We start from the raw sequence: 12,640 nt of genomic DNA on the forward strand, positions 1-12,640 counted from the left end.
TTATATTCTAGACGGTCGTTTTTGAGCGATTTGTTATGTGCGACGCTCACTATCGTCTGAGCCTGCATATAAACGAGCAACGCCGCTTCGATCCGAAAAAAAGAGATCTACGAATCTGTTATGTGTTAAGGTCAAAACGACGAATTGTCAACATCACACACAAGCACAATTTGCATGCGAATACCGCCGCCGCCGCCGCAACTTCTTTTCTATGGTGGGAACCATAAGCGATGATGATTATAATTTAACATAATATGTTTGGATAGGAATTTTATCGGTCTAAATCAAAGAAAACAAAAACAAATCGAACCAAACGAAACCAAAAAAAAAACACAAAAAAGTCAAAAATCTCACTCAAAACTATGCGACTATTTGCTTGGACCTGTTCACACCAACCAGTTCCGTGAGTGTCGGTTACAGCAAAAAGATGTCATTTATATGCGACGTATTGATAGAGAAGAATAAATCCAGGGCCGAACGTGACGAAATGAGTAAGATATGCCTAGCGAGAGCAAAAATAAAATGACACAAAAAAAAGAAACAACAAAACCAACGACAGTCAAATCGTAAGAAACCAGTAATGAACCTGAGAGAGCGGTTCGTTGATAATAACACAACACACAAAGAGAGTGCATATACGGAAAACGAACAAACGAACGAGCGATGCAAGTACTAAGATTTCGATGGACAGTGTTGTTGAAATTGAAAGAGGCAGAAACAGTAACTATAATAATAATCACAAAAGTACACCTATACGTACAACCGATCTCACTGCCAGTTTTAAGTACATGCGCATTCACAAGCACAAACACGCATCGACATGAATCGTATTCGGAGCACCAGTCTAGCATATGTGTTCAGTTCATGCTGACTAGTTTTTACTCTCTTTCACTCTTTACACATATCCATTGTGAAAATGGTGTGTATTCTTTATGCTGCGATTGTTCTGTCGAATGAACATTAAGTTGGTAGCGCTTGTCTATCGTCAAACACACAAACGAAAACAACTCTTAGTTCAAACGACTGTCAAGCAGCAGCTGGTGCGTAGTTTTGTTAACGTCGACTTTGCATCGAATCAAACGAAGTTTACAATGAAATTTCATTTATTTCGATTTATAAATTGTTGTTGTCTTTGTGATGTAAATTAAAAATATCAAAATTCGTGACAAAAATCATTTTTTTCACATCGACGATCATGGGCTGGCTTTCATTGTGCATAGTATTTGTGAGCGTTTATTTGGTGGTGGCAAAGGAGCCAAACCTTTTTTTGAGTCAACAGTTTGATGTGCAGTTAAACGAAGGGGAAAAGCAATATCGGCTCATTCAATCGAACGCAAATTTGCCGCAGTACGGACGATGTTGGACCGAAGCGATTCGACAAATTGATGTGACTTGTACAGATCTTAACGAGAAGACACAAGCGATGCTCGCCCTTCGTTTTACCAAATGCTTTATGGCAATGAGTGGCGGTGACCGAGATGCAGGCTCTAAGTTAGATGCATGCGAGGACACCGAATGCATTGGAAACATGAACGAACGTGTTTTCTCAGTATACACGCACTTCTATACTCACACGCAGAACATTTGTTTCTACCTTATGCACCAAGTATGGCATGCGGAAACCGAGAAAACAATTCATTTGTTAAAGTCGCATTCACAATCGGTGAGTAAGCAGCTCATTGAACAGGGCCTGCAGCTCGAATTGGCTGGCCGTTTGCAAATCAATCTACTGACACAACAACGCGAAGGATTGAAATTACAACAGAAATTGGTGGCACATGGTGTTAATTTGTCGGAAGTGTTAAGTGATTCGCAGAACAGTTTATCGCGATTAACGGAACAGTTTCGCAATTCAACCATTGAACAGGGCCGGCAGTTGGGTGATTTGTTTCAGCGGCTATCACAGTTTCACAATTGGATCGTCGGAGAGTATACGTTTGTCGAGCAAATCATGTATTTTTCCGTGCTGTTAGGAATAATTATGTTGGCAACCACCGCAAAACGAGCAGAGAATTGCCGGTTTCTACTGTTTTTATTGGCGGCAGTGAACATTCTGATTGAATCGCTGTTTCAAAAGTATTTCGGCGCCGATTATTTCATCGAAGACTTGAAAATTGTGCTGTTTGAAAGTTTGTGGCTGATTCGAAAAGTGTTTGCCGCCGTTATGATCACGGTTTATGTGGTCATGACCGTTACATACGTTGATTCACAGAAGCTGACACTCAACTTATTACAACGGATTAATGAGCAAAACGCTGAAATTATACAGGTTTTGAAGGATATGAAGGGGAAACCGATTGAAGATTGCAGCGATAGAAACTTGCGGCATTTTGATCGACCATATTCAATGCGTAAAAGTGTTGAACGTGATGAAAATGCCGCGATATTGATGCAAAGAGCCGATGAGTATTATAGAAGATCTCGCATGACTCCATCTGTGATAAGGGAGTTGAGCGTGGACAAATCATTCGTGTCCAATGTTGGCGTCACTACTCGATTGCGATCACGACAAGCCACACCGATTCTGTACAGTTGATTGCATGATGACGTACTTAAACCATCTTCTATCTGATTTAGACAGATTAATTCAAAAGACACATCTCTCTAAATTATTCACATCTTGAAATTTCCATGTTAGCATTTAATTTAATATCGACGGAATAAAACCCATTTGCAACTTGTTTTGAAGGTGGTGTAAATTTTTCATATAGATTTTATTAGTAAATATCTTAAATACAATTAATAATTTGTATTGTAATTTAGTTGTATTACATCTTGCTTGACATTCTCATTTACTTTTTAAAACGGTTAATTTGACTAAATCTGTCGGTACGCTGTATTCATTTTTCACTTGTCTTGTGTCGTTATTTATCGTAGAGTATCAATAGAAATAAATGTGGTGTAATTAAAAAAAAATTCAAATAAAATAAAATCGAAAAAAAGGATTGCGTTCGTGTTTTTTGTTTTTTTTTTGGTAAAAATTTTGTTTTCTTTTGCTTGCACAAGTTTTTGTTGCGTCCACAGAAAAATAATAAGATTTGATGAAGGTATGATCACAAAAGAGCATACGTACGTCAAACGAAATGAGAAAGAAAAAAATATATGCATGTAATACTAACATCTAAAGATTGCGAATCCGAAAAAAATGGCATAAATTTATATATGGCAGTCGATGACCTGTCGACATCAGAATACGGTAAACACTCTTCCTATGCTCGTCCGATCATTCAGTCTCATGTACTGAAATCAAAAACAAAAATCATATTCTCTTCCGCTAATTAGTAATTGACAATACTAAATCACTTCAATCCGAAATATCAGTCGTCATCGACCAATTCCAAAACCCTTCCTAGCTTCTTTTTCTTATTTTGCCTTACACACAAATCGATGTGAGTTCATTTAACATAAAATGGCAAAAGGTTTACAACTACATTTCTTCAATATTTCTTTTTGGCCACACAAAATCAAAGCGCTACACTGATTGATGAATGAAAATATATGACTTAGAACATTTAAGGGTAAAAACTAGACAGATTTCCACTGTTCACATCGAATATTTGCTTTTCTTTGCTCATTGTTCACTCTTGGTAAGTTACTTCATTTAGGTATAGTTATAGGGTGGTGTATAATTCTTGTTTTTTTGCTGTTACTGTTTTTCCCATCATTTTCAACTAAACAATACCAATTTTATTAGCTAAGTGTAAATTTTGTTTTGGTTTCGGTTATTTATTGTTTCTCTCGGTTTCGGTAAAATAAATACGATACATTTTAATTATTTCCAGAATAATCATTATAATAAATAGAAACTAACTCTTTTTCGTCATCTTTCTCTTCGGCTCTTTCTTGTTTACTTCTCACTTTTTTTGGGGGGGTTGTAACTCTAAGTTGAACGTTTCTTCGGTTAAATTGGTAAAATTTTGGTATATGTGACATTGATTTCGTAAATCGTTACTATCATTAAATTATTATACTTGATCTAATTTATTTATATGTTGGTGACTTTGGTTACCGTCACCAGGTTTTGTTTCATCCTCTTATCGCTTTTTTTTTGGTAAATATTTTTGTTTTACTAGAAAAATAGTGTTTTCCATTTTTTGCAAACAAATTTAACTAAATAGTGTTCTTTGAGTTTGGATTTAGTTTTCACATTTTCTTTTCTACGCTTTTGGTTTTCAAAACGGAGGATTTTGTTTTTCTAAAAGATTAATTTTGTTTAAAATGTGTGTTTGTTGCTTATTTTTTTTGGGAGGGGGTCCACTTAAGTGTTTCTTTGGTTATATTCTTCTAAAGTTTTAGCAATAGTTGCTTCTGAGAAACGGCAAGATTTTGTTCCACAATGACATGTAAATAGTTTATGTTTAGCAATCCAGAATTTTTCACCATAATCAAAGCTGCAATTTTAGAGAGAATATTTTGCATTATTTAAATGATTTCAATTGAATTTAATATAATTTGGAATGATTTGGTTAAAAAAACTGATTTAATAGCATCAAAGCAAAAACTCTAGAGATTTCGTTGTGATCTAAAGAGTTTTTGCTATAAACGAGAGAGTTTCATTTATCAAAATCCTTCTTTTTTTTCTTAAGTGAATTTCCAGAGAGGAAATCATTCCACAGAACTTCAAACTTACGTGATCTCATCTCCGGCTTCGATATCTTTTGTTGCGAAAAATGCAATCTTTGGAAAACGAATGTCTTGGTGTTCATAGTAAACTCGAATTGGTACCACATTTGGCTCGCAACTGTGGTTAAAGAAACGGCTCACATTTCCATAGAAGTTGGCATCAATGCAAAACTGTTTCGAAAAGCAATGAAAAGATTAAAATTTCGTAATTTCTTTGAAAATAAAATGGTAATAATTACGCCAGATGAGCTAAGATCAAAGAAGTATGTGTCGTCAGTGCGTCGATCGGCTTCGCTATCCGTTAGTATTTCACCGGTATACTCAGCAATAAATGTTCCACGTGGTATTTTAGCAATGCCCCGCACTCCAAATCCCTTAACACGTTCGCTACACTCAAAGATTTGCATCGCAATGTTCGAACCTTTTTGTACGACTCGATTTTTGCACAGCAATTTATTGCAGCCGCAAACGTCGTTGCATTCAAAGATCATCGCCGGATCGTGGTACTTGAAATCGCTGATCAAGCGACCGTCTGGACTGTACCAATTCTGAATCGAAATCTCGCTGCATTGACAATTTTGCGTTGTGCAACTGTTCGAAAAACGAAAGAAAAAGAGAAATGGTTAAAACAGAAACAAATCCACAGAAAATTAAACAAAAACCGAGAGAACAATTAAATAAATATCAAAAGACATCAACTGGAATGAATTGACTCACTTGTCGGTGCAGGAACAGATGCGCATTTGCGACACTCGACGATCGATTTGAATCGAATTTTGGAGCAAAATGGTTTTGGTAATATATTTAAAATCAGGTATGAGTGGATCAGCGTCTGAATCACTCTGGCTTGAAGTTGAACGCGCATCACGATATTTCTTTCGTCCGACCACTTGAATGGGATAGATTTCACGACCGTTTGATATGTCTCTGTTTGAATTGGAAAAAAGTGAGTATTTTTAATGAACATTTATCGCCATTGAGAATTTATTTATAATTGAGAAGGTAATTCCGTAATTGAACGTTGATTCATAAGCTCGAACTGAATAGCACTTACTGATGAATGATGTTTTGTTCGGGCAACCCGGTAACGTTGCGAATTTGCAAATTAAATAGTATGGCACGTCCGCATGCACCATTCTCATCTGGTATACAATCGTAGGGTGCTTCGTCTGCATTGTTTGTGATGTCTAGGCTTGCTCCATGCGCCAGTAGATGCAATGCAATGCGAGTATTTTCATTTCTGCATGCGATATGTCTGCAGAGAGGAGAAAAAAACAAAAGATTTCAATGTGTCACTGTGCATGATCACAACGGAACTTCAGTCTCGATCGATATCACTTACAGAGCCGTGTCTCCGTTGATATTCTGTGCACTCAAATGGCAACCACTTTGCAGAAGAACCATGACTGTTTCGACGCTGCCGGATAGTGTGGCCCAGTGCAATGCGCTGTTATTTTCATCATCACATATTTTCGGATCGGCACCACAGTTCAACAAAGCGCTTACAATTTTATGGTTTCCAATATCAGCACCCCAAACTATGGCCGTCCATCCACCGTCGTCACGAGTGTTTAAGAACTTCTCCACCTGATACAGACTGGACGATTCACGATATGTGTTTAAAATGATCTCGAGAGCCTCATAGTTCTTCTTCTTAACAGCCATATGCAAAGCGGTCATTCCTTCCGTTCCCTGCATTGAAGAGACATTTTTTTATTTTTCACGAAATATTTTCCTTTTTCCCAAATTGAGTAAAATGATTTTAATAGAAGAAACATCAAAATTCTCTCATTTCTTACTTTAACGATGACATCGGCGCCGCATTGTACCAGCAATTTCAAGATATCATTTTTGTTGCCATCAATTGCGCACATGATCGCCGTACGAAGGTTTTGATCGAGCAAATTGAGAAAATCAATGGATGCAACGCGGCTCAAAATCAAATGCGTCATTTTCACACTGCCAAAATTCGATACTAAATGCAAGCAAGTTCCATTGTAAAACTCCTTGATTGGCGTTGAAATGTCAAAGCCACTGGCAATGATTTCGGCCATACGGTCGATATCATCTTTAGTAACGGCATTGAACACATCTTTGTTCGAATGAAGATTGCCGCGCGTGAATGGGAAGCGATTTTGTGCACGTGCCAACAGATTTACCACACTTTCAGGAATCAAGCGCTCAATCTCAAGCAAATTGAGTTCTTCGTGTGATTTAATCGTTCGATAGCTATGGGGGCCGATGCTCATTTTGGCCGGTTTTGTGAGTTTCTTTTGTGATGTGGTGAAAATTGGTACGCTACCGCAGCGCATTGTAACGATGGTTTCGCGTTCGGGTGCATCGATGCCACAGTGTGGACACTTCAAAACCAGTGTCGGGCATGTGTACTCTGGATTTTGTGGATCGAATGGTGCGTTCAGTATGAATTTCGTGGCGCAATCACGATGGAAGAAGTGATTTTTAGCGCACAACATGAATGTGCCTTGGGTAAGGAAAACGCCACAGCTTGCGCAGCAATTGTGTGACAACAATCGTTTCTTGTGACTTTCGCAGAGCAGCATGTAGCTAACACGAACGCTTGGCCGCAACAGATTGAGCAATTCACCCTCCACTTCATTTCCACAACCAACTTTTTGATCTTCAATTTGATCAACGGCCGAACAGTATGTTTCGTCGGTTTTTCGCGTGTAGAATTTCGACACTTTGTTGCACAAGCAAATGTTTGAGTCGGCCTCTTTGCGAATCGATAGCGTCACTTCGGATGTGATCTGATGATGATGTTCCATCGGTGTTGATTTGCGCAATTGAGCCTGTGATGATCCGACCGCTTTGTGTTTGGTGCTCGATATCAAACTAATTTCGGGATTTCGCGTTATCAACTCCTTCGAATGACGATCCAATTGATCGATGAGTGCGGTCGGCACTTTTTCGGGCAACTTTTTCTTTATTGTTTTGTCACGAACGGTTCGTGCCTTATTGATGTGCTTGTCATAGATAACAATATCCTTTTGGCCACGCATACGCAATGTTACGCTCGGTCGACCGACATTAATTTTCTGTTTTGGAACAAAATCTTCATTGTCATCCGATTCAATGCATCCATCGGAGGATGAATCTCCGTTGCCATGTGATTTCGACACGCGTTGCAGCCCAAGCTTGTGGAAATGCCTTTCTTTGAGCTTGATCAAGCGTTTCTTCTGCTTAAAATTGAGCTTCTTGTCGAGTTCGGGCGATCGATGCAAATTGATTTTCGCCAATTTGATCTCATTCAAAAACTTTTCTGGGTCAGGGCATGGTTGACGCACCGGCCGTACTACTTCATACGTTGGAGTGTCATTTGAATTGCTCGACTGGCGTTTTGGTGGTGTGTTGGATTTGCGACGGGTTACCACTTGTTCGATGCCATTTTGTACCGATTCAGCGTCAGTCTTTGTGTTCGGCGGAGATGGAGGTGTGCTTGGTGGTGATTTTCGCTTTGGACTGCGCTCCAGCTCATTGTCCAAGTGCTCGCTGCTCAGCGATAGACGCGCATTATTCTGGATTTCGAATCCTTGCCGAAGCTCCTCATTGGCCAAAATCTTTGGTGTGGGCTTAATACGACGTGATAAACGCTGCTGCGGCTGTGCCTGATGAAAGAAACATTAATGAATAAAATGAGTTCATACTTTTGACACTTTTCTTTTGAAAAAAAAAATTATTTAAAAAAAACAAGCGAAATGAAATTGATGACTAAAATTGGTTTGATAGCATAACAATGATGGTGATGAAAATATAATCAAAGTAAATGGTCTTATGCCAAATGATCGATTTGTCGCTTACCTGTTCAGCAGCTGCTTTGTCCTTTTTCGGAATGGTGTAAACAAATGGGCTTTCATCGTTGGTGAATCGTGGTGATTTTTTGACGGGTGAGTTTCGTGTTGCAATGGTCATGTTTAATTTTAAATTGGCTTTTGCTTTGGATCCTCCTGGTTTTCGGCCACGTTTGCGAACCACCACATTACCATCGCTGCCATTCGACAAATGATCCTCATGATTTGTGTCAGTCGGTGGTGCGTCAATCATTTCAACATCATCAACGACGTTCTTTTGGCTATTTACACATTTCTCATGCTCGGTTTTCGTGTCGCTTTCGTCTTTTGCGTCAACCTCCATTTCACTTGGCACCAATTTATCGTCACCACTTTTTTCATCTTTCGATTCGGTTGCGTTGTCCGGTGATTTTTTATCGTCAACCGTTCGTTTTCGCGATCGTGTGGCATGCTCTTTGTCCATATTGGATTTGTGTTCAGTTCCATCGATGTCTGATTTGCTTCGATCGTCTGGCTGACCTTGAGCCACCGCTTGATCCTTTTGATCGCACGGTGTGGATGTGTGCGTTCGTTCGCTACGTCGTAATTTCGGTGGTGTTGGTTGTGTGTGTCCATCGTCTACTTCGTTTGCAATTGAATTTTTGCGTTCACTTCGTGTCTTTGGTAATGAATCATTCGATTCGTCGGCCGCACTCTTCGATTGAACTTCAACACTGCTTTCTCGGTCACTTTTTTTGGCACGACCACGTTGTCGTGTCATGATATTGTTTCGATTGGCCACCGTATCTATGGTTGTTATTGATTTTTCCTCTTTTTCCCCACGCGGCGATACCGATCGATTTTCACTGGCCGATCCAGCCGATGATTGTCGTTTCGGTCGTAAACCGACTTTTCTGGTTCGGTCCACATTCAATACACCTACATCGTCATTTGTTGTGTCGTCAGCATTTTGCTTGCGACGCAATGTACGCCTAAATGGCCGTTGATCATCGTCTTTTTCCTTATCATTATTTATTTTTTCCATTTTATCGGCACTCACACTTTTGGTATCGTTGCCAACCACAATGTTCTCTTCACTTTTTTCACTGGTCGTCGCCGTTTGCGACGACTCAACAACAATGGAATCGATGTCGTGGGACTTTGTCACATCTGCTGCTGTTGCAACATCATCTGCATTAACAGTAACACTAACGCTATCGTTCATTAATGGCGGATCGTCGTCCGTCGTTGTTGCCGTCGTCGTTGACGATGTATTCGGTGCTGCTGCTTTTTCACTTCGTTTGATATCTTTACGTTTTTTCACAGCGGCATACTGATTATTATGTAAACCTCTCCATTTCAATGTTTTATCTTCATTTAAATTGATCTGTAAATCGGCATTGGTTTCGTTGAATTTCGATGACATACTTGTCAGCAAATCGATGAAATCGGTCATCGTTGAAGCACTGAATGGCGACTTTATATTTTCAACTCAACGCTTTTCTATTAGCTCGTTTATATTTTCTTTTTTTTTCTTCTTCTTCTTCGTTTCTTCACAAATGAAAAGCACCACCCGAACACATACACACCAAATTCAATTTGGATGGCGAATTGGTGAAAAACAAAAGACACACTTCTTTTTCACCCGTCGACGAAGATGAGCGAATAGGGAAAAAAAATCACACTCGCTCACGAATTGATATTCTTCTGTGTTTTGACTTGATGCTTCTTCACATTAGTTCTGCACACGACACACGAAAAAAAAGGAATTTTACACAGCACACACAGTGTGAGAGTGAAAAAAAAACACCTAAAGTTGCAGCATGATTGTAAATGTATGGAAAATATGTGTATTTTCTATATATATAAAGAGCGAACAACGACGGCAACGGCGAGAGTAGAGCACAATATTTCTGAATCGTCGTCTATCTATCATTGTGCTTGACGTTGCGCTTGTGTGCCTCTGTGCGAGAGTTGCTCACACAATATTTACCACTTTACAAATCCTCGATTGAAAAACTCTATTTTTTTTCTCGTTTCTTTCTCTCTTACTCTGTACGCCATACAGCGCTACTTCGTCGATGAACACGAACGGCGGAAAAAATCGAGGTATGAAGTACAAAAGACTGAGTGCTAGGCTAGAGGCCAGAGTCAAAACTCTCTCTCACTCTCATTTATGCACACTGTACCGTTCACACAAATACACGCATTTGTGTCGTCGTCGGTCGGTACGCCATCATCGGGTACATTGGAAACACTACGGTGTTTGGCCGTGAGAGAGTAACACACAGAGCAGCAGCAACCGAGCACACAGAAAACCATGAATGAGCGACAGAGAGAAAAAGAGCACAAGAGTGAAAGAATAACACTAGCAACACGCACGAGCCAATTTTCACAAATTCTGGATGCAATTCGTTTATTATTTTTATTTACACTATGCGAATTCGTGTCGATAAATCGGATATTTTGCCAACCAACAATCGGTGTCGACCATTTATGATGCGATTTCAGCCAACCAAATTGAGCTGATCGATCGTCATTTCACGTTGGTCGAATTGGTTTTCTTCTTTTTCGACACTGACACACAAACTCAGACGGTTTTTTTTCAGTTTTCGTCTCTCACTCTCACTATCACACTTACTCTCGCTCTCTCCGCCAATCGCACAGACTGACACCAGAGAGACAGAGAGAAACAGACAGACGATAGAAAAAACAACAGTGTAGATTTTTAGTTGGGTCCGTATTGGTTGTTTTCGCTTTTAATTGGAAGATATGCGATGCGCCAGAGATCGCCACGGCATTTTCTATTCCACTTGTCTATGCGATGAAATTAACAATTAATTTCGCTTTAAATGCCAATTTAATATGCAGACGTAGTGCGAACAATGGAAAAAAAATAGTGGAGAATGACTTTTGTAATCGCTCTAGATGTGTCAAACATCAACGAATCGTTGCAATTGACATGAGATTTTTTGTATGCATTTTTTTTTTCGTTCACAGCCTCCTGCTGATTGACAATTTCGAGACGTTTCTGCTGACTTTTTACAACAAAAACAAATGACAAGCGTCCACCTTTGTTTGTGCAAAACAATTTAAGATTCGTGGTTGTTGTTTTTCTCTATTTACAACAGGCGTAATTCTATATATTTTCCGATCCGAGCAACAGATGGCACTTTCAACCAATCGTTTATCACCGCCGTGGAGAGTTAGTCTTCTCTCTCTCTCAACCATCTCAGTGGCAGGCAAACACACACACTTACAAACGGAGGCCGAGAGAAAGAGAGAAATATTGTAACTGTAAATGTAACGCATGAACCATTTATGTTATCACTTCTTGGCATGGAGATCGATCGGTGATGTTGTTACCATTTCAATGTGTCGTGGCCAAATACCAAATATGATTATTTCCAAATGCGACTCATGGAAATTAATTGGCATGTCGTTGTTGTTTTTACGAATAGGCATATTTTTTCCCAATAGAAAATCGAAAGATTTAATTTGTTGAAGTTGCCATTGCATTGTCATTCGTTCGTTTGAATGAAGTGTTAACTCAGCATAAAATGATAAGCGAAGCACAAAAGCACAATTTGTTATCTCTCCTCATTCGCATTTCGATTGAATGTGGAATTTTCAAAACAACATTGTTACTGCACAACGTGGAATGACGAATGGAAGAAGAAAAAGAAAGAAAAAAAAACATCCGAATGAAATTCAATTCGACAAAAATGCATACACAAGACGCATGCCGTGCTAGAACGACACGCATACAAATGCTGCGCTGCTACTGCTACTGCTGCTGCTGCTGTGTGATTTCTTTTCCGTCGTATTTAAATCACGTCCACGTCCATTGAATTTGATCAAAACGGCACTGGGCAAACGAACGACGGAAAAAAGATACGTAATGCGGAGTAGCGATAGAAAAAGAATAGCACAATCTTTGGTATGAGCTGATGTTTTCGTTCTCTCTTTACTCGGTTCGGCACATTCCGCTCCGTTGTGTTTGTGGATTTTTTCTTTCGTTCATTCGTCTCCTGTTTACGTTTCGGGTACGTTGGTGCTCATTCGATGGTCTCACTATTTCGGTGCACACATACGTTGCGGCTCTCTTCTCACTCATCTCGTGATCTCAAATCGCAGATCACGCTGCTCTCATTTCACCCGAAAACTTTACTCTCTCTCTCTCTCTCTCTCTCTCTCTCTCTCTCTCTCTCTCTCTCTCTCTCTCTCTC

At 39.4% G+C, this 12,640-nt stretch overlaps 2 protein-coding genes across 2 annotated transcripts; one reads left to right on the forward strand and one right to left on the reverse strand.

The window, feature by feature from the left end:
- Nucleotides 1–846: 846 nt before the first annotated feature.
- LOC129569332 (uncharacterized) lies at nt 847–2,686 on the forward strand. The gene has a single exon (XM_055448081.1). It carries the CDS (start codon nt 1,196–1,198, stop codon nt 2,534–2,536), a length of 1,341 nt encoding a protein of 446 aa, XP_055304056.1. The 5' UTR covers nt 847–1,195; the 3' UTR covers nt 2,537–2,686.
- Nucleotides 2,687–3,705: 1,019 nt separating this feature from the next.
- LOC129569310 (uncharacterized) lies at nt 3,706–9,954 on the reverse strand (the record flags this gene model as incomplete). The annotated part of the gene is given in 8 exon segments (XM_055448046.1): nt 3,706–4,391; nt 4,631–4,794; nt 4,863–5,214; nt 5,341–5,550; nt 5,678–5,878; nt 5,966–6,315; nt 6,423–8,249; nt 8,443–9,954. Coding segments are annotated over 8 exon segments (4,662 nt in total). The 3' UTR covers nt 3,706–4,258.
- Nucleotides 9,955–12,640: the final 2,686 nt, after the last annotated feature.

The sequence above is a fragment of the Sitodiplosis mosellana genome, unplaced genomic scaffold (genome assembly GCF_009176505.1).
Source record: "Sitodiplosis mosellana isolate CC-2019 unplaced genomic scaffold, AAFC_SMos_1.0 Smas_scaffold_1, whole genome shotgun sequence".
Classification (NCBI taxonomy): domain Eukaryota; kingdom Metazoa; phylum Arthropoda; class Insecta; order Diptera; family Cecidomyiidae; genus Sitodiplosis; species Sitodiplosis mosellana.

Excerpts from the sequence above, each read along its gene's own strand:
- LOC129569332 (XM_055448081.1), top strand. The coding sequence starts at position 1,196 with ATGGGCTGGCTTTCATTGTGCATAGTATTTGTGAGCGTTTATTTGGTG.